Source organism: Brassica napus, chromosome C4, assembly GCF_020379485.1.
Source record: "Brassica napus cultivar Da-Ae chromosome C4, Da-Ae, whole genome shotgun sequence".
Classification (NCBI taxonomy): domain Eukaryota; kingdom Viridiplantae; phylum Streptophyta; class Magnoliopsida; order Brassicales; family Brassicaceae; genus Brassica; species Brassica napus.
The window spans coordinates 12,581,187-12,604,070 of NC_063447.1; the positions used below are offsets into that span (position 1 = coordinate 12,581,187).

Here is a 22,884-nt window from a genome sequence, read left to right on the forward strand (position 1 = left end):
TATACAACTACATTTACAAATAGAAAATTATGTACAAACAAAAAATAAAATGTAAAATTAAATACCCGTGTGGTCGCACGGATCGAGATCTAGTCTCTATTATTAAAAGAGAAGTACCCATTAAAAAATACCCTTAAGTTTTCTAACTTATTTACACTTCCATGCCACTGAGAATTAAATTAATCTACCTATTTTAATGTTTGTCTTTTCCAGTTAAATTAATGAGTTTTCCTTAAACAAATTTAAACTTAATGTCATTTAAATGAACCTACATATTTTAATACTTGTCTTTTCCAGTTAAATTAATGAGTTTTTTTTAATCAAATTTAAACTTAATGTCATTAAATGAACCTAAAAATACATCATATTTAACGTAGCTTATTACGGACGAGTGCGACCCAATAATGAACTTGAATTTTTTTTTACGAAAAACTTGAATCACTTGACTTATGTAATATTTAAAAGATATTAACTACAATATAACAAATGTATATAACCTACCTATGCTTTAGTTTGAAATGATCATGCTCATGTTTTATATAGTCAACTTACATCATGCATCGATTGATGTACAATATTCAAACCACCTATAGCTTTCGTTTTCTTTATAGGATGTATCAACAAACCAATCATCTCATTGATTTTCTAAGCTTTATAAAAAAACAAATCAATAAATACAAACTCAAAATCCAATATCTTCTATTAATCAAAACAAAATATCTTCAATGTCGTATCTTTAATGTACCTATTAAATATAGAAACTATAACCATAATTACACAAATTATAAGAATAGATTTTATTCCAACCAATTGATCTATTACTTCAATAATTGATTTGCTTGCAGAAAATGAAACAATAAATTTAAAATTTATAAGAATATAAAGATATAGAGATTCCAACCAATTGCCTATATTTGCGTATGATTTTCGCATAATAAGCTTCAAATTGAACATTGAAAAAGATAGAGAGATTTTTTTTAATCTTTTACCGGCACAGAACTTAAACAAAACGAAGAGTTAAAGGTAATTTTTTTTTGTTACACCTCCCGGAAAAAACGGTTACAACATAGGCTTTCATAATATGGCCTTTTAACATATTAATGTTATGAACGTTTAATAATTATCTTGACGAAAAACAAAGACTATAAATAATTTATTATTAATAAAATTATGAAATTATTTACAATTTAAAGACTAATTCATCGCCATAGAAGTTTAAAAATCATTTTATTTTATTTAAACATGTATAACTAATTTATAATCTTTTATGCCATAATAAGTCGTAATATAATATTTCTTCATATTTTACATTAATAACCATTGTTTTTATATATCGTCTACAATTCTTTAATTACGTTTATTTGTTCAATTTTTTATATGATATCGAATATTCGTCATAAATGGATGGTTTAAGATGCCAACAAAATTATTTACTTGATGAATATATTACATCAAATATTACAAATACATCATTTAGTTAAATAAATAAACAAAAACTGAAAATTTATATCCGCGCTGTCAGGGTGTAGTTACAATTATAATCGATGAATCCAACATTAAAGTTTGTTTTCTAAAAGTAAGGTAGTAAATGATGCATGTACATATAACTTTGCCTATCTTTTTTCTCTCTGTGTTTCAACTATTAATGATACAATAAATGAGATCACTTCCTTTTCATTAAACGAGTTCACATTTAACGTTTGAATAATGCAAAAGTTCCTCAAATTATTGAGGGGCTTTATATTAGATCATGTCCTACTATAAAAGTAAAATAAAGCAGCAACAATTTGTCAACTTTTGTTTTTGTGATAACGACACAATTTATTCATGTAGTAAATGCGTTTTTCTTAAATAACTAAAAATGAATTACACAATTTGTTTTAAATCGATGAAAGTATATGCTGAACTACAAGTTTTTTTTTTTGACAAAGGGCTTCTGAATTATAAGTTCATAATAACTTATAGTTCAGCAAGATAACATACAATGATACTTATTATAACTGATGACTGCATTCTTCGACTTTTATACTAAACATTTCATGAATCAATTATTAAACAATGTATGCACATCCTTCAGTTTGCAGGTTGTTTTGGCCCCAACATTCTAGAGTGTTTTATTCACATCATAATTAAAAATGGTATATAAAATTCAATTTCGATGCATATATATATACCACAGGTTTTTAGATTCTTGAAATATAGTTATTTCATTTTCTTAGTCTGCTAGATGAGATCACACAACTGGGCAGTTGGCAGCATAAATAAATTGTCCAATGACAGACAGGTAGACCTCGTTTAATTTAATTCTTGTACTCAGCGAATTATATTGGTATCTTTTTTCTGTACAAGTTAAACCCTCCGGTTTATTATTATTGAGTGCCGGTTCTCCTCACGGTCTCTCAACTCTTAATGCATATAAAGAATCTATAACTGTAAAGTTGAAGCATCTGCTTTTTTAGGCTGTCCACGTCGTTGTAGAGAAGAGGAGAAATCGTGACACGTCAGCGTTTCTTAAGTCGTTGTCTTTGGGTTCCATTGTTTTGTTGGGCCTTACAGCATGCAGCCCATCACGTGTTTTAGAACATAATGGTGACTAAACGCCCCGTTTAGGATTAGGTTTACGCGGAGTGCTTCTCGCGTCTCCAGATCGAAAGGCGACACCTCTTGCGCAGCTGACCTTCCGTCTCCTTCGTCGCAAGCACTCAAAAACCGATCAATCAATCATCTTTAATCCCCCCCCCCTTCCATTAATCTATCACCCACGATCTGGATTCAATGCGATATTGTTGATGTGCAAGGCGTTTGAGTCGACTATAAAAAGGTATGCATGGTTCTCTCGGAGACTACATCTCATTCGTTCTTAACTCATCAGAAAATACAGTGCTTTCGGTAACGTGACTTATATGTTATACTGCAGATTTCACGACATCATCTTTATGCTACCCGAGAACTTGGACTGAGATTGAAAATATTGAGCTTTGATATGCTTTAAGTTTTAGATCTTTCAGCCTCATGTCATGTTCATATGTCTGATTTTTTGAAAAAATTGACTGAGTGGAATATGCATTCTTCCGCAAAGGATCGTGAATATGACTCAAAGAGACATGTATGTTCATGATTGAAACAACGTTGGTTTCGTTTCTTTCTCTGAATGTGTCTTCTCTTTTGAATTAATCCATGGACGAGAGCAAGCTCAAGAGATGCTCCACTTCATCCACCTATGTAATTTTCTTCTTCTTTTTAATCACTTTTATTTTATCTATTTATAGTTTTTGTTTTGTTTTTCTTAGGCTGAAGCAGCTGATTAGGCGACAGATCCTTTGCAAAAAGCTAAGAAAATAATTGAGTTACACACTTTCTGAGATGCTTTTGTGGTCCATATTATTTTAATCTAATTGAGCATGCGGCTCTGTAACATGTAATACAGAGAGCGTAGGTACAGAGCTTTTGGAGTCTTGTTTTTTTTTTTGTTGTCAATGGAGGAGGAATCTGAGACAGAAAGCTACTGTTTCTTTTTGGGTAATGAAGACGACAAGATCCTTTGTTCTCTGTAATGGCCATAAATAAATATAGATAACAAAAATAAATAAAGGCGTGTGGTTTCGGTTTTTAACCTGTGACAATTAATTATAAGTTCGGTTTATCTTTAGAATCACAAAACAAAAGTTCGCTTCGAAAGAACGGAACAGGAAGAATACACAGTGGGACGTCTTGCCTTTTATACACCCAAAAAACGCTACACAGTTTTGGTTTTACTTTAGTCTAGACCTCCACTCCATGATGGCTGTGTAAAGAGTATAGTTGGGCAGAAGGTTCTTGCTAAGTAACGGTGAATCAGTCATCGGCGATGTGTTGTGCTCCTCAAACCACTCCTCTATCGCACGACGGTCATATGTGTATCCATCAGCCGCAACGCATGGCTCGTTCATTACGTCCTGCATTGAATAAACAAGCTCTCACATTTTAGTATTCTCATCTAACCAGTTACTTGACTTGCAAGTAACCAATGACATAAAGAACAAGGTTTATATAAGAGCTACCTTAAGTAAGGGGCAGAGGAAATGAAACGGAGGTTGAGTCGGCACACTGGAAATCGAATTCCTTGCCTTCTCAGCTACTTTCTTCAGGCTTTCGAGCGCCGGAAGAATCTGATCTCTTAAGTCAAGCCTATCTTTCCCACGCAGCTCTGTGCAACATAGAGCCAATGAAGTCAATTCTCTAGTTTCTTCAACTGGCCAGTTACCTGCTTTCTGATCCAAGATCTTGAGAAACTCATCGTTACTATCCATTGCACTCTCAACTAAGTGTGTCAATGCCATAGGTGGTTTTGCTGTGAGGAGCTGAAGAACTATCATTCCAAATGAATACACATCTGATTTAGATGATATCATTCCCGTGCGTTGATACTCTGGATCCATGTAACTCAACGTTCCGACAGGGCTTGTTTGTTTGTAAATAGTGAATTTAGTTGATAGAGGGTCGACTTGAACCATCGTTGAGAGTCCAACGTCTTCGACTTTGCTTACAAAGTTGTGATCAAGTAAGATGTTTGCCGGTTTTAGATCACAGTGAATGATCGGTTTAGGTTTTGATTTGTGGAGGAAGATAAGAGCTGCAGCTACTTCCCATGCGATCCTAACCCGCTCAAACCACGGGAGTGGTGGACTGTTGTTGGCTTGGAATAGTCTGTCCTCCAAGCTACCGTTTTCCATGTACTCATAAACTAAAGCTCCTTGCTCAGGGCATGCTCCTAGAAGGAGTACCAAGTGTGGGTGCCGAATCTTGCTCAAGATTTCAAGCTGCAAAGTAGAGAGACCAGAGAGAGATAAATGTAACTTCTTAGAAAAGAGAAGTCCCACAAGAATTTAAAGACCCAAAACTAGACATGCGAGTTTCGGGTAATTCGGTTACTTTGGTTCAACATAAATCTTAACGAATTAATCCGAAATAAAGTTTGGTTAGATTTGGTATTCGGTTAGTACGGTTTTTTTAAATTCTACCACAGTTTTTGATTTCGGTTATATTTTGGTTTGATTTTGTTAAAATTTTGGACAAGTTTAGTTAGTTTAGGTTAGTTTGTTAAATTTGGTTAGTTCAGTTTGGTTATAATTTTTTTTTAAAGAAAACTGAAATAACTGATTGCTGAACCGAGTCGAACTGAACAAACAGAAAACCGATTTTTTTTCAAAAACCTACCGAATTGAACCTAAGTAACCAAAAATTTTAGTTCGGTTCGGCCGGTTTTGGGTTGGTTCAATATCCCAGCCCTAACCAAAACCAAACCGAAAGTTCAAGCCCAGTTCCAGGTCAACAACAGTACCTCCTGTTGGAACTGTTTGGACAGACCACTTTCAGCGGTATGCAGAACTTTGACAGCTGCGGTTGTGTGATGCATATTACACTTGTAAACAGATCCATAAGCTCCCATTCCAATCTTCAACTCTTCTGAGAACGATGAAGTGGCAGCTACAATTTCTTCCCAAGTGAAGTGCTGATACTGAAGCCGCGGAGAGCCAAGAGTGTCTTCAAGCTTCTCTTTCTCTTTAGCATCACGAGCGGCTTTTCTCTCAGCTTCTCTTCTCTGCGCAATTTCTCTTTCCGCTCTTTCTCTCATGCTCTCTGCATCTCTCCTCGCTTTTTCGAAGTTTTGCTTTTCCTTTTCTGCTAACTCTCGAGCTTCATACTCCTTTAGCTTTAGCTCTTCGAGCTTTATTGTTTCTTCTAACCGACGTTGGTTAAGCTCAGCAAGCTGAAACGTTATAACAAGATGCATTGAGAAAACAAACTAAAAGGTTTCGCATCAAATGCAAAGATATAAGAGACTAGCAGCCTTAACCTTTCGAGAAGCATCAAAGGTTTCGGTTTGAGCAGCAGTATACATTTCTTGAACATGTCTAAGCTCAGCTCTCAACTTCTCAACCTCAAAGCTTAGGTTTACCTAAACAAGCAACCTTGCATTATTATTCCATTTACAAGAAAATGCATTTTAAAACTACATTTTAGCATACCTGGTTATCTGCAGTGGCGGATGTACAACCAATAAGGGTGGGGCATCGGCCGCCTATGGATTTTTTGTTTAAAAATGGTTTTCCTTTACTATTTATAATAAGTTTTGGAGAAATAGGATAAATTTGCCCCCCATAAAATCTCAAACCTAGGATTAAGTGTGCTTCATCCGTAAGTTTGAAAATTTTGCCTCCCATAATAAAACTTTCTAGATCCGCCACTGGTTATCTGTATAAGAATGTTCAGTTAGATTATCAGACATGTTGGAAGCTTGTTGAGAAGTCCGAGAGTGGGTGGTATCAATCACCATGCCTGTCCAACTAAACTTACCACCGGCATTCCCATATTCACGGTTGCTAGATGAAGAACTCATAGCGTCTTTTCTCTCCTCATAATCTCTAAGACGTGGAGTCCAACGTGATGTAGTATCAGTGCTGCTGCTATTGATACTAGAAACATCTTTAGCTTCCTATGCATCCACAGACATGCACCTGGTGTCATCCGAGCTTCCCCTGCATCCATAGACATGCTCCCTCCTTATTACGCCACGTCAGCAAGAGCATAGGGGCAAATATAGACACGTGTCTTCTTCAAAATAACTCATTATAAAGTTGTTTTTTTTCTTGCGTTGTGTGTACTGGGCCTTCTTGGTTACTAATTAATTCTTAAAGCCCTTACAAAGTTTACAAACAGGCTCATTAGCTTATAGGGTTATATTGTTGTCGCTTTTGGAGATTTGTAGCAGAACCGCCGTGGCTTTTGAAGTTCACATCGGCTCCAGATCACGTCTGAGTAACAGCTGTAGTTATCATTATTCATTAAGCCAAGCATTTACGTGATTCAGATCACTCTTCCACTCTCTTTTGCATTTAATCGGCATAACCATCCTCCAAAGTAACAGACTGAAGCTTCAACTATATATTGGTTTGCAGGCTGTAATTAACATCTTCCCTGCTGCATTATTACAGATATATCAGCGCAAAAACTTGACTTTACTTACTAAAAAAATTCGTCTAATTTTTCCTATTTGTTGAATGCTTTAAGATGACACAAAGGAGCCGGTTGAAACTAAACAACATCTTGGAAGCGTTAAGGACTGGATCAGCTCCCACCACCTCAAAACTCTGGAGCTCACAAATGTTCTTTCAAACTTCCCATATATCTCAATAGTAATGTGTTCTTCTTCCTTTACACCTTAGAAAACGTAACCAAACTCTTGCATATTTAATTTCATGCAGTACTAAGCCACTCGATTTTACTATTCCAGGCTCTGACTGAAGGTAAATCATTTCCTAATGAAAGTCACTCCCACAAAAGACCCTTGAAGCATCTAAGATGAAATCTACAGCTTCTATAACAATAATAATACTGTAAACTTTAGAATCTATCTTCCTCCTTTAACTGATCACTTCCTGACTTTCAGAATTCAGAAATCATGGACCAGCTGGAGAAAAAATGTGTTCTTTCTAGAACAAGGAAAGACAGTTACGTCATAAACGGAGACGAGGTATATAATTCATCATTTCCTACTGATTTGATTTAGTTCTCTTTGCTTTTTAATTTATCTTCACCATCAACTTGAAGCGAATTCAAGTTTGTGAAAAATGGATCTGATGGTAAAGTGCTAAAGCTGCTCCAAAAGACGGGAAAGCTATAACTCCTTATGACTACATGTACATGAAAGTGTGAGACGCTGGCTTTTTATTCTAGGTTTAATACACATGCAAAAAGGATAGATATATAAAGATGGTATTGAAGTGCATTATTGATTCACTTATTTTTTGTTAGGCTCTGTACCATTATCTTCCGATTCAATATGTAACCACTGACCATTACAGAGCTTCACAACATGTTGGATGGTGAAGCCAACCAGACGATAGCAGTTCGTAAGCTAATCCAAGAAGTCTACATCTAGCAGCCGCTGTCTAAGTTTGCTTTCTCAGTACAGTACTCTTTTAAGGTTTGTTGGTCATAAGGCTGCATCACTGATGCCATGGATATCTACAAGGAAGGGTGTAATTCACTCAAGTCTAACCGGTAAAAGCTGAACGTAGTCAGAAAGTTATTGACCCATTAACCACAATGCAGGCACGTGTGAGCAGTGATGGTGTAGCTAATGCGCTTATCCAACACCAGTGGCGTCCAAAGTCGTTCATTTTTGTTTGTAGTTTTCCAGAGACATGGGATGTTGCAGTTACCACATCTAATAATCCAAAAGCTGATTTTGGCATGGCACATCAAGTGCTTAATTAGTTGTGGATGCTCACCAAGAACTCGAAGGGTTATCAGTAAAGTGATTGTAAATTTACGATTCTTTCGTCTCCTATGTCCTATTCAGTTCATACATAATATGATGATCTTAGGTTTATCACTTTTTTTATCAACCGTCAGGTTTATCACTAATTTTTTTGATAAGTCACTTTATCTTTTCTTTAGATTCTGCAAATTGTTGTAAAAATCAATTAAGGATATAAACTATAACAAAAGTTGACAAAAAATGATGCATTTTGGTAAAATACAATTTTTTTAGATGCATGGCTTTAGGATTGAAATATGTTTCAACCACACACAACTTCAGTCTACTCTCCACTATCGTCCTCCACACCGGTTTACGTTTATGGATTTTTGGGACTACGTCCGCAAATCTATTTCTTAATAAAAACTAACGATGTTTACGTTTCTTGGTTTTAATTTAACTTACAAACACAATTACGTACCAGTGAAACACATAAAATACGGTAACATCACAACACAACTGTGATCTACATGCACCTCGACGAATCTCTTCGAAACTAAATCGCAAAAGTCAAATCGGGAGCAATAGAAATCATTGCGCTGTAACAATAGAAATCCATCCATCTATGCATTAACATTGCTCGATTTAAATTATGATCTAAACATGACTACAAGCAACAAAGGCTACAACATTATGTCATCCAAACAACATTAACAAAAAATGCGCCAACTGTTATTTCTATAAGTAAAAGACTAGGTTCATCTACTTCTTTGATACATGATCAATCATTTTCATGTCTCATAATTATACTTCAAAATGCAATGCCGTTTATGTACTACATCAATAAAACTTATTCCCAAAGTTTAGGTTCCCCACAAATAAACACTTATTATTACTTCTCTATAATAAGTATGTCTCTATGTCCTCTTTATCACAAATATAATAATTTTCACATTTCTATAAACAAATGACCAACCTTTTGCATCAAATATTTAAAATACGGCCTCCCGACACCAATAACAAATACATCATCTGTATCTATATTATTAAAAGAGAAGTACCTATTTGAAAATGTTCTTACTTCATTAATTAATCTCTCTATTTTTTTTTGCTTGTCTTTTTCAGTTGCATTTATGAAATATCATAAAAGGAATAAAACTGCCTAATTTATTACTTGTCTTTTCAGTTACATTAATGAAATATGCTTAAATGAATTTAAACTTCCTATTTTATTGTTTATCTTTTTCAGTTATCTTAATGAAACATCCTTAGATAAATTTGGAGATAATGTCATTTAATCAACCAAAAAAACTCATGAGTTATCCTTACGTGCATAATTTTAATAATGAAGATTTTTAAAAACGTGCATCATTAAAATGTTACCTAAAACATGCAGCATTAATATATAACATGCATCAATAAAACTAGAATTTGACTCACACAATTGTACGGATATTATTTTCAGTTGATAAATTTAAAAATAATTATTTATTCAAAAAATATTTAAGAATGACTATGTTTTTAAAAATTATATGGTATTATTTGCTCATAACTCATTTGTCATTTGATAAATTGTTAGAAAGAAAATTTTAGCATAATATAACCCAGTTGTCATTTGCTAAATTTATGGTTTTTATTTATATTTTTTATTATTTATTTATAATATTTTTATTTTATATTTGAAAGATAAATGAATTTTCTTTCAAACAATATTTTTGTAAATGTATTTTTTTAAAAAATAATCAATTAAAATTATTATTATCATTGAATATCATTATTTTTGACATAATTTGAGTTTTCGTTTACATCAAAACTTATCATATTTTAGGATAATTTTAATTTAAAATGTAATTTTCATATTTTTCAAACAAATTCTAAAAATATTTTTTAAATATTTTGTTATAATTGTTAAAAAAATATTGAGTTGCATTTCAAATAAAAAGGTAGAGATATTAAAAATATTCTAATTAAAATATGTAAAATTTAATATAGTTTTAAGGAAATGGTCAAAATAAAAAAAAAACTACACATAAAATAATCATATTTTTGTTAACTGAGTGGATCATTATTTATATGATATCGCACACGAAAGAAAAATTTCTGTTTTTAAAATTATCTAATTAACTCTATACTTATTTTTTTATATTTTTTATATGATATCACACATTCGTAAAAAAATAGATAGTTTAAGATGGAAAAAAAAATATTTACATAATGAATATAATATGAACGAATATTACAAATACATCATTTAATAAAATAAATAATTAAAAACTAAAAATTCATATCCTCAGGGTCTAGTTCCAAATTATACAACAAACCAGATAATAAATAAATAATCAATATATAACTTTTTCTAAAATATAAAGTTTATTTATCCTCCCACCAAACCCTTGTATGTATATAAACTAAACTGAACATAACTAATAAGAAATCAGTTACAAGAATGCCAAACCGGTTATGGATCTACGTACCCAGGAGTAACGAATGTCTATTATATAAACAGACCGAGAGTAGCTTCACTGACACAACTGTCTTCTCCCTTTCAATTCCATCAAATAAAACTCGTGGAATTATTAAATTAATTAAGAAAAGCACTTAGTTATGGGTTTAGTTGCTCGTAAGGCGTGTGTGTTTATCTTTGTATTCGCTCTTGTCGCCGAATTTGCATTTGGGAATGTTGAGGTTAAGGACGACAAACACTTTTTTCATAAACCTCGTCCATTCTTCCACAAGCATGGCATTTACAAGAAGGGATTTAGAAAGGGTTTGGGCGGCAGAGGCGGTCTAGGTGGTGGTGGCGGTCTTGGAGGCGGTGGAGGTCTAGGTGAAGGTGGCGGTCTAGGTGGAGGTGGCGGGCTAGGAGGCGGTGGCGGTCTAGGTGGAGGTGGTGGTCTAGGAGGCGGTGGCGGTTTGGGCGGAGGAGGCGGTTTAGGCCATGGTGGAGGTTTGGGTGGAGGTGGCGGTCTAGGACATGGTGGCGGTTTAGGTGGAGGTGGTGGTCTAGGCGGAGGTGGCGGTTTGGGCGGAGGAGCAGGCGGAGGATACGGTGGTGGTGTTGGAGGAGGGTTTGGAGGCGGTGGCGGTGCTGGAGGAGGAGGAGGATTTGGTGGTGGAGGGGGATATGGAGGCGGAGGAGGATTCGGCGGTGGAGCTGGCGGTGGGTTTGGTAAAGGCATTGGTGGTGGAGGAGGATTTGGAGGTGGTTATGGTGGCGGTGGCCATCACTGATGTGTGATGAGGCTCACGTTCATGCATTCGTACGTTGTTATTATTTAATTTAAATGAATCATGATAATTAATTATTACAATAAAATGATACATTAGCAAACCGTGTGTCGCTTATGTTTATTGTATGGTGTTTTTCAAGTTATGCTTTGGTTGCTTTGCTTTTTGTCAACAATTGACCGGTTGTTTTTACCTTTCTATACATATTTAGTTTAATAGTTTCTCAAACTATGCTGTTACCTTTTTTTTCTCTTGTAATCATGATCAGAACTGTGCTTCTGGCAATGGAAAAAAAACAGTAGCCTCATATCACTTCCATTGGCGCCTCTTAAGAGGGGTTTTAAACAAAAGACAAAAAAAAATGAAAAAGGATCAAAAAAACGAAGAACCGGTGTTTAATGTGGGATTTTTAGAATTGGTAAAGAGTCCTTACATGTCACTTTGGTATTGGACCGCCCATTTATGTCTCTTTCTCCTTCGTTGGGGCTTTGTCCGAAATCAGTTTTCTCTTCTTCCTCCAATCTCGATCACTCCATCTTCTCTCTCGATTCTGATCTCGATCGATCTCCTTCTTGGTTAGGCAAAATCATCCTTTCGATTTCCCGTTTTCGTTACTGCTGTGTCGATTTTGTTTCTCTCCCATTCTCTGTTCGTGATCCGCTGTTTTTGTCTTCTTCCTCCTGAGGCTATGATGAAGATCATAAGAGAGAAGCAACTTCTTCAGAAGAAGCAGCTTCAAGAGAAAGCATGGATCGAGCTAAGGATGAAACTCAGACAAGAGGTAAGGCTTGCAGTAATGAAGGTGGAAGAAGAAGCAAGATCAGACTGTAAGTACGAACATCCCTTGTTTGTCGAAAAAGAATTGTTAAAAACTGATGTCGATGATGATTTTCTTGATGATCTTGAGGAAGGTGAAATCTTTTAGAGTACTAGTAGAGTATCGTGTGGCTGTTGAAAAGATCGAATCTTTTGCATAGAAACAAAGTGGGTTGGTTGGTTATAACAAGTGGTGATGGTGATCTTGAGGAAAAAAAAACTCTATTTGTCTGGAAATCGATATGCTTAAGCTATGTGTGAAATAAGTTTTCGTCTGTTTTGTATAAGCTAAGCGATGGTGGGAATGATTGTTTTTGGAAATCGATATGCTTAAGTTCTTAGTTATTATTAATCTTAACAAGCAGATAAAATTGGTTAAGCCTTTGTGGTAGTATCGGAATTTAGGTTGACATGATCACACCAAGCTGTTGTTGTCTTTCTTTTCATATCTTTTAGTTTTCGTCTGTTTTCTTTTTGGTTTTTGTTTTTGTTTATCTCTTTACAGTTTATGGTTTAGTTCCATTTAATCTAACTTTCTTTGTTGGTTGTGTAAGGATTGGTGATGTGCGGGGATGAAACTCCAGTGGATGTCCCAAGAAGTACGTGGTTATGTTGAAGCTGTCCTTAACAGTCTTGCAGCCAATGTTCCAAAGGTGGACTATGCTTAATCTATAGCTCCAAGTTTCCTTGTTCATCTCTTTTTCTTTTCCAGTTGTTCCTTGGTCGTGATACTAAGCAACATGAATTAAACTGGGTGTTGTTCTTTGTCAAGTGGAGAAATCAAAAGAAGATATGCTGAATATCCTATACAGTTCTATCAGGTTCAATATCGTTCCTCCACCTTGTGACGAATTTCATTTCAGTTGCGGTGTGCTTATCTGCGCTCTCTTGTATTTGATTTATAGTGCAATAGACAATGATAGGATTGAGTCATTGATTCAAGAGGATCAGAACGTCAAAGGAAAAAGAGAGTGTTACCTGAAACAATCCTCTCTTCTTTCTAAGCTCACAAGGCAGCTTAGCTTTCATGACAACTGAGCCAATGCTGCTTCAAGTTGGTCTGACAATGGTTCCACTGGTAAATTATTTTTCTTGATTTGGGCAGTGCAATGCTGGCTATTTTGGGCTACGTTACATACATCGGCTGTTCTTAAACTTCATTGTGGTATCTCTTGACCCGCAGAGAGTAGCCCAAAAACCGGTGGAGGTTCTTCAGGGGATGACTGGATGAATGCCTTCAACGCCGCTGGTAATGGAGGGTCAGATTCACTGTCAAGATGTGCGGGGATGAAAGTCGCTGAGTTTTCTTTTCATTCATTACGGAACCCACTCTCTCTATCAGAAACTGATTTGGTTGGGAATATATGACAAAAGTGATAGACCATGGATTTTACCCGTTTTCAGCCATGGTCTATAAGTGTTTTAATAACTAATTACTACTATATAGAGTCTATTTAGAGTGTTTACAGGTTCAGAGACGATTTAGAGGAAAGTGGTGATTTTGGTGTCTTTTGGAGCATTTTGAGTGCAGAGCTGCACAGACGCGTCAGATGTCTAGCTATGGATGGAGACCTTCCGACTGTTAGATTGCGCTCATCTTTTTACACAAGATAGAGCATTGAGTTTGATTTCCAATGCCACCAGCTTGAGGTCAATCAGCATCTTATAGAAGACGTTATGCATATTTTACTGAAGAGTGGTCAGTCTGCCTCACGAGAGGAAGCTGTCGAGAAGAGGAACGTATGTCGATCGATGCAGAACTCATGATATCGATCAATATGGATGCCAGAATGCGGGCCGAGCATAATTTATGACCGACTGAAGCCCAGAAGCAACCCCAAATTACCATAATACCCTTGGACGACCATAAACTCTATTTATGTGTTTTCTAAGCCATTGTTGAAACTAAGCTTTATTTTATTCATTGTTCTAAGTTAGGAGAGACGAGAGGAACTCCTTCAGAGTCCTCTTGGAACTCCATTGTTTTGGTTTTATTTATATTTTATGTTGTTCATATGTTCATTTATGATTTCTGTGACAAACATCATGCATGAGTAGATCCACCTGCTAGGTTTAGGAATTTCTAGGGTTTTGAATGAATTTCTGAATTATATAATTGTTAGGATATCTAAAGATCTCTACATCAGGATAGCTTGTAATACTAGGATCTAGAGTAGTTGGAAAACCACGAGAGTGTGACTAATTGCTTGAACCTAGAATCATAGGACAATTGAGAGGCACGAGAGTGCAATCAATTAACGGAACCCGAATCCTGCTGGATTAGATACCTAGGCGCATACGAGAGGTGGTCTAGGAATCTAGTTGAACATAATCGATCAGATTGATAACGCTTGCCTAAGGCAGTGTCGATCGACGCTTATACCATAGCATCGATCGACACTCAATCCAAAGAATCAATCGACGCTCATACCATAGCATCGATCGATGCTCAATCTGTGTTAACATGCAAGAGCTGAAACACTGAACTTAGTCAATAGATTAGGCTCACAGCGAGAGGTGGTTGTCTTTTGCATTAGATATCGAGTTCTAGAATCAATTCTTAGCATCTATAGTTTAGAGTTCTAATAACCTAAATGAAACCCTAAGTCTAGTAACCATCCTTCCATCAAACAAATCTCTGTCAAGCTGAACAATTGCCTTGTTCAACTTGTTTACTGTTTTATTACTGCTCTGCATTATTTATTTACTGCTTTATAAACTATTAGTCTAGCTTAATCGTATAACTATTAGATCTAATTGGTTCCCTAGCTCCCTGTGAATTCGATCCCAAGGTACTACAACTCGACCTCTTATTTGAGAGAGTGTAAATCACTCCTTAGGGTAATTTGAGTGATATCAAAAAGTTTGGTACAAATCAAGATTACAACTAATCAGTTTTTTTCTCGTTTATGATTTGTATTTTTTATTTTTATTATGCTTTTATGTCATGTTTATTTAAATTTTTATTTATGCTTTTCTTTCATGTCATGAAATCCAATAATTCAACTTCTAAAAAAAATTTTATTTAAAGAGGACCTCGAAGAGGTTCTCCCATTGGACCATGACAAATTTAATTACATTAACAAGGATTCTAAACTTCACAAATTACAAAATTAACTATTAAACTAATCATTAGAACTCATAATGGCTCTAACCATTGGACTTGCTCTTAGTCCTCCATTTTTCATCAAAATTTAAGAACCCCTATTTTTCAAAATACATTAAAGTTTATATGTGTTCTATTATTTATAAATATTTTTGTCAATGTTTACATCATTTACTCATTTTTATACTTTAAATTTAATTTCACATTAGAAATTTACTATACGTTGTAGATATAGTATAGAGTGTAAATTATAATAAATTTATATGAATATTTTAATAGTTCTAATAGAGTCTTTACAAACCAGGAAATGATATAATGATTGATGAATTTTTGTTCTAATAATATCTTCTTAAACAACAAAATTGCAACATAACTTAAAAATAATAATATGAACTGTATTTATAATTTTCAATCATTTTATTTTTTTGTTAATTTTTTTTTTCAAAAACTACCTTAGGCCCGAAAAAAGCTGAGCACGGCACTGCTCATGATGTCCTAAACTATTCAAAAAAACTGAGAATGTCCAAGGAAACAATCATCTGCAAACCTGGTAAAAAAATATTTAAAAGTATCTTATATATTTGAAAACATTTGAATTAAAATATACTAATTATAAAACTACCTTGTTTCTTTGAAAAGATTCCACAATATATATAAACTTTTTGAATTTGAGTTAAGAAGAAAAAAATATCCAAATTTGTGTTATGAAGATAACGAGTGGGTATAAGTGCACTCTCCCTGTATAATGTGGATCCGCCCCTGCTTAGCCAAACTATAACTGACCACCTTGGTAATGTGAGGGCCTATCACAGACCAATGTGGTCACTTATGGTTTAGCTAAGCAGACCCTAACGTTACCAGGTCTGAAACTTGACAATCGAGTAAACAAATCTAATGTGTTTCTCGTTATGTTAAATTGATTTATGTAGTTTTGAACATTTGTGAAAAATTTCATACGTATATATTTTGGAGAATTTTCATGTTTACTATTTTGTTGGTATTATTATTCATGTTTACCACCACTAAAATGATATTTTTAAAAATATTTTTTTATTAAGAGGTAAAAGACTCTTATACTCTTGTTCTCTCTATATATAATAAATAGTTATTTAAATAAATATTTTTTTTTATGTTTTCAAATTATACTTTTTCAAATTCGAACGTTTTTGTAAATTTATTTTTATGATTTTTTTTTCAAAATTTCTTTTTGGAAATCGAAAATTATTTTTGAAACTGTTTTTTAATTTTTTTTATTATAATCCTAAATTTCACATTCCAAAAATCTTAACCCTTCCCTCAACTCTAAACTCTAAGTCTGGATTAGTTAACCCTATAATTATAAATGGTTTTTTTCTTTTAAAGGTAGAAGTGATTAGTGTAAAGGTGGAAAAATGTATTATGAATGTGATATTTTTTGGCAATTTTCCATATATTTTCAATCCAAGTTTTTGTCCTTTTTGTTAAAATCTACAATCCAAGTTATACGTTAGAAAAATTAATTAAGGTGGATTTCACTTCAGGATTTGAGTGGCAGTTTTTCTCCAACTTTACAAAAAAAGCAATCGGGATTGGAGAAAAGTATGGCTAAGTGCCACTCAAAATTTTATGTATTTTATAACACCAAAGACTTCAAAGACTTCAAATAAGTATTTATAACACCAATCTTGTCTCTTTTTCTCTTAAACCAAAATAAATCTTCTTCAAAGGTAGTCATGAATACCATGTGTTTGCATTTTCTCGCCCTGCTTTTATTCTGTAGTGTCTCCTCTACAAGTTCCCTCTGCTCTTTCCAAAACCCTGTTGTTGGTCTTGTTGCTTGCCGTCCCCACCAAATTCAAGCTTTCAATGAGTTCCAGAACGAGTTTGATACCCTCCATTGTGACCACAGTGACCCCTTTAATGGAGTCTGGTGCGATAATTAACTCGACCGGTGTGGTCACAATGCTTCGGCTCAGGGCCTGCCTCAGTGGAACTCTAAAGCCCAACAGTAGCCTCTTCACGCTACATCACCTTCGTTACCTTAACCTCAGTCAAAGCAACTTCATCTCCTCTTCACTTCCTTTTAAATTTGGCAATCTCATTTAATGGCTGAGGTCTTATCTCTTTCCAGTAATGGCTTCCTCGGCCAAGTTCCTTCCTCATTTAATAACCTAAAACTTCTTTCCCTTTTAGACCTTTCCCAAAACGAGCTCATAGGTACTTTCCCACTTGTCCCCAATCTAACAAACCTCACGGTCTTAAGGCTTTCCTATAATCACTTCTCTGGAACTATAAATCCCAACGGTAGTCTCTTCAGGTTGCATCAACTTCGCTACCTTGACCTCAGCCACAACAACTTCATCTCTTCTTCACTTCCTTCCGAATTTGGAAACCTCAACAGGTTGGAGTACTTATGTATTGCCTTCAACGGCTTCCTCGGCCAAGTACCTTCCTCATTTAACAACCTAAACCTTCTTACTGGTTTAGACCTTTCCCAAAATGAGTTCAATGGTAGTTTCCCACTTGTAGGGAATCTAACCAAACTTGTAGCCTTAGACCTTTCTTATAACCGTTTCTCAGGAACTTTGAGTCCCAACACTAGCCTCTTTGAGTTGCACCATCTCAGTTACGTTAATCTAGATTTCAACATGTTCAGTTCATCACTCCCTTCCGAAATTGGAAACCTCAACAGACTAGAGTTATTGTCACTTTCCTCTAATAACTTTTTCGGTCAAGTTCCTCCCACAATTAGTAACCTGACTTCCTTAACCCATTTGTACCTTAGCCAAAACAAGCTCACCGGTAACTTTCCACTTGTGCAAAACCTAACCAATCTTTCCTTTTTAATCCTTTCCGATAATCACTTCTCTGGAACCATTCCTTCTTCTCTCCTCACTTTGCCTTTCTTGTCATTTCTTGAAGTGCGTGGAAACGACCTCACTGGCTCTATTGCATTCCCCAACTCCTCTTCTTCATCAGGGCTAGAGAGCTTGCTCCTTGGGAACAACAATCGTTTCCAAGGAAAAATCATAGAGCCTATCTCAAAACTCACCAACCTCAACCAACTTGACCTTTCTTACCTAAACATAAGCTACCCAATTGACTTAACCCTCTTATCCTCCTTCAAATATTTGTCGTACCTCGCCCTTTCGGGTAATAGTATATCTCTCTCCAGTTTAGGTTCAAATTCAAACATGATCCCACCAAACTTAGAGATCTTGTACTTATCAAGCTGCCGCATCAGCGAGTTTCCAAACATCTTAAAGATTCTCAAGAACTTGGAGTTTATAGACTTGTCCACCAATAGAATCAAAGGGAAAGTCCCCCAGTGGTTATGGAGCCTTCCTCGTCTCCATACAGTGGCGCTCTCGAATAACTTTCTTAACGGTTTCGCCGGTCCAGCAGAAGTTTCGGTAAATTCATCGGTGAAGATTTTAGCTATGCAGCAAAATCGTTTTGAAGGAACCATTCCTATTCTACCACTCTCTATCAACATATTCTCTGCACAAGGCAACAGATTCACAGGGAGCATACCTCTCTCTATATGCGATTATAAGTCTATCACGCATTTGTTGCTACCTTACAACAACCTCACGGGTCGTATTCCCCAATGCTTGAGCAACGTGACTTTTGTGAATCTTCGGAAGAACAACTTGGAAGGAAGTATTCTTGACGAGTTATATCTCGGCGCTGCATAGCTTCAGATGCTTGACGTTGCATACAACCGACTAACCGGGAAGCTTCCGAGATCTCTTGTAAACTGCTCCTCTCTACAGTTTCTAAACATTGAGAACAACGGAATCGAAGACACGTTTCCTTTCTGGCTCAAGGCTTTACCAAACTTGGAAGTTCTTATACTTCGTTCAAACAAATTCCATAGCCCTATATCTCCTCCTGATGAAGGTCCTATCGGTTTCCCCGAGCTGCGGATACTTGAGATATCTGATAATAAGTTTACCGGAAGCTTGCCGCCTAATTATTTTTTGAATTGGAAAGCATCATCGCCAAGGATGAATGAAGATGAGGCTCTATATACGGAATTTCACAGAAGTAATTATAGAAGAAAAGAAGACGGAGAAATATATACGTTCTTTATTTTTACTGACGTTACAGATTTGCGATACAAAGGTCTAACCATGGAGCAAACAAAAGTCCTTACGCGACCATTGATTTTTCTGGAAACAAACTTGAAGGACAGATTCCTGAATCTATTGGTGTTTTGAAAGCACTGATTGCACTCAACTTATCCAACAACGCCTTCACAGGGCATATTCCTCTGTCTTTGTCTAATCTTGGCAAGCTAGAGTCACTAGACCTATCAAGAAACCAACTCTCGGGGACTATTCCTAATGGAATAGCCAGCCTCTCGTTTTTGGAGTACATAGATGTGTCTCATAACCAACTTAAAGGTGAAATACCAAAAGGAACGCAGATTACGGGGCAACCTAGATCCTCCTTTGATGGGAATGCAGGGCTTTGTGGTTTTCCTCTCGACAAAAGTTGCTTTGGGACTAATGTGCCACCAGCACAACAACCTAAGGATGAAGATGAAGAAAAAGAAGACAAAGTGTTGAGCTGGAAAGCAGTTGTGATAGGGTATGGGTTTGGAGTACTGCTTGGACTCACAATAGCACAACTCATTGCCTCATACAAGCCAGAGTGGCTCATCAAGATAATGTGTCAGAGAAAGCGCAGAAACCGGTAGGATTATTTTGAGTCTGAATTTGATCTTTCCTTGTTTGTCAATAATACAAGTCATTGCTTCATGCAAACCGGAGTGGCTCGTCAAGATAATTGGTCCGAACAAGCGCATAATTAAGTACGGGTGTTTTCAGTTTGAGTGTGATCCTTCAATGTATGTGGAGTGGTTGATGAATGATGATTGCTTTTGTATGGAAGCATTTCCTTACGTTTGTTGTGTCATTAATATGATTTTTGTTCTATTTTTGTCTTTTATAAAGAAAGAAAGGTGAATGTTGTTCATTTTCATATGTATCTCTGTTTTTCTTTCCTATTGACCATACGGTAGAAGGAAGGAAGATGGTGAAAGAGGATAAAATGAGGGTTTAGTAACTAAAGACTAGATCGATCACACTCTGATAACAAGTCAAGAAAATGTTGAGAGCTAATATGATGCATTAGTGAAAGTTCAAGTTAAAATGGTTATAGAACATAGAGACAACTAGTAAACTGAATAGCCATTTTGGGAGTGAGCTTTGTGATTGGGCACTAAAAAACTTGGAATTGGTTGTGATGTACAAAGGTTTGTTTTGAATAAAATTTTACATTTATTCAAAAAAAAAAAAAAGGTTATAAGTGCCCAATCACAAAGGGAAATATGTCAAATTTGGTTTTGTTTTAATTTTTTGTTAGCTTTACTTTTATGATATGTGAAAAGAATAGTTAATCGATTCTCTTAATTTAAGAGCGATTTACGAAAAAATTACACAATAACTGAAAAATTTGCAAATACGGAAAAACAAAGAAAAAACATGATTGTCAGAGCAACTGTCTGGAAGTATTTTACCATATGCCCCTTTTTTAATTAGGTACATATATTTATTATTATATATATGCATGTAATGAAATGTGTTTAAATTGAGAAGATATTTTTTTATAAGCGGAAAAAATACTTATATTTCAAATAAATATTCATGAATGTCCAATCACATTCATCCTGCTCCTCCTCTGCTTCTCCTCCACCGAGACCCCATCGAGAGATTTAAGAGTGACCCATAAATCACAAACGAGAAATCCAGTGGGACAAAACCATGATGAAGGAAAAAGAGTACAACACGCACTACTCCCTCTGATGTGAACCTCAGTGTCGGTTCTACATTCTACGCATCTTGGTGCGTGATATTTCCTATATGTATAGGATGGGAGTAATCGGCCAGTTTCATTACTGAACCGTAATTAGACCACTTCGACTTCTTAGGTCGTTTCTCATGTCCTTTGACATCGAGTGTCCCGGTAAAGCATATGTGCTAAGCAATGTGAATCACATTGGTCTCAGAGATCACTATTGGGTCTTTGCAAATCGTGTTTGTATGTGTCCATAGTCTAGACGTGATCGTCTACTGCCAAACTCTTTACTTCAGCAATTTATGGTTACCATTTGACCATGTTTCAATCTGGCCGATCCATGTTCAGATCATAGACCTCGTCTATACATGTCCACTACTTGTCTCATGAGTGTTCAAGATCAATGATCATTGCTATGAGTTTATAATCTCTTATTATGGCTCTGTGGCCGAACACTCCCATGGATGTGGACATCGATTTCTTTGCCTTAGGTAATGCCGTATTCATTTTGCATTCATATCTTAATGATGATGATGGCGTCTCATGACCTCAGTTGCTGTGGATCATATCACACGCTAAGTATACATTATTAGGTCATGGACTTCGGCTTTCACGAGCTTATGGACTACAATACTTTATATCCGACAGGTAAGGATAGATTAAACATATCCTCTTATCCTTACGACAAAAATTTGTGGAGTTTATACAGCAGCAGACCGTTCTGCTATGCCAGATCCTTAAGGGATCTGATTGTCGGATTGCAACCTGATGGTTGATCTTTTCTACTAGCACGTGATCAAGAAGAAAGGCCAGACACCTTAAGCTGAAGGGCCGGTCGTGTCTAGCTGAAGAGCCGGATGCTTTTAGCCGGACACCCACATTGTTCTACTAACCTCTCTTTTAGGTTTAGTATAAAACACAAGGGATTTCAAATGTTTATGGACTGTTATTGGATTGTCTTTTATACAACTCCAAGATCATGCGTGATCACTTTCTTTTACGTACTATATGCAGCTGCTTTTCAGTCCATGAATCAGCTTAGGAACAAAGCTGTTCTTTCAATTTTATCCAGTGATCCATATGCTGCTTTACTACATCATTGTATCTGATTCTATCTTATGACCAGACCATTGTCAATTTCGAAATCTGTAGCAGCAACCACCACATAGGAGTTTATCTCCTTATAATCTGTTCCTTTGATCTCTGTGAGTACCTTGTGTAACAAGCTATGATCTAATGCTGTTAGTAGGAAAACATGAACACCTTTACATCATGTACATCTCTCACGGTTTCTTTACTTCTCACAGGATCCATCTATTTCACTGGTTTATAGGATGGCGTTTCTGTATATGGCCAATACGCCCATCACTTCTTTAGATACTTTGAACCTCCACGTTTTATCTTTTCTAATCTCTATGATCTTTCATGATTTGTATGAGTACTCTTTCGTGGGTTCATGATCCTCGTTCATCTCTTTATGTTCAAGTGCTATAACTTTATGTATCTTTATACAAATGTGTGTGTGTGTCGACACTTTCATGTGGTTCCATTATGTTCCAGACATGATCTATAGATTTGAGATCTTATTATCCAGGACCTTTGTTACCTAGTAGCTTGGCGTCCCAAGACTACATGGTTTGGTACCTTAGATGTGTAGCTGCGCAGCCTTTTCTCAATGTCTGTTTGGTTTCTAGTATGATCTCGGATC

General features: G+C 35.7%; 2 protein-coding genes, 1 long non-coding RNA gene and 1 pseudogene across 3 annotated transcripts; 3 read left to right on the forward strand and 1 right to left on the reverse strand.

Moving 5' to 3' along the window:
- Positions 1-1,402: 1,402 nt before the first annotated feature.
- On the forward strand, positions 1,403-3,587 carry LOC125585319. The gene is made up of 3 exons (XR_007322232.1): positions 1,403-2,821; positions 2,918-3,222; positions 3,291-3,587. It is a non-coding gene; the product is annotated as an uncharacterized LOC125585319 (long non-coding RNA).
- LOC106392789 (U-box domain-containing protein 35-like) lies at positions 3,411-6,097 on the reverse strand. Its single transcript, XM_048754149.1, has 2 exons — positions 5,321-6,097; positions 3,411-4,799 (listed from the first exon to the last, which is right to left on the reverse strand). Exons 1-2 carry the CDS (start codon positions 5,771-5,773, stop codon positions 4,026-4,028), a joined length of 1,227 nt encoding a protein of 408 aa, XP_048610106.1. The 5' UTR covers positions 5,774-6,097; the 3' UTR covers positions 3,411-4,025.
- Positions 6,098-10,482: 4,385 nt separating this feature from the next.
- LOC106395351 (glycine-rich protein 23-like) lies at positions 10,483-14,308 on the forward strand. The gene is made up of 4 exons (XM_048754150.1): positions 10,483-12,297; positions 12,841-13,107; positions 13,192-13,364; positions 13,470-14,308. The coding sequence occupies exon 1, from the start codon at positions 10,847-10,849 to the stop codon at positions 11,471-11,473; it is 627 nt and encodes a 208-aa protein (XP_048610107.1). The 5' UTR covers positions 10,483-10,846; the 3' UTR covers positions 11,474-12,297; positions 12,841-13,107; positions 13,192-13,364; positions 13,470-14,308.
- LOC106395275 lies at positions 12,159-22,452 on the forward strand (annotated as a pseudogene).
- Positions 22,453-22,884: the final 432 nt, after the last annotated feature.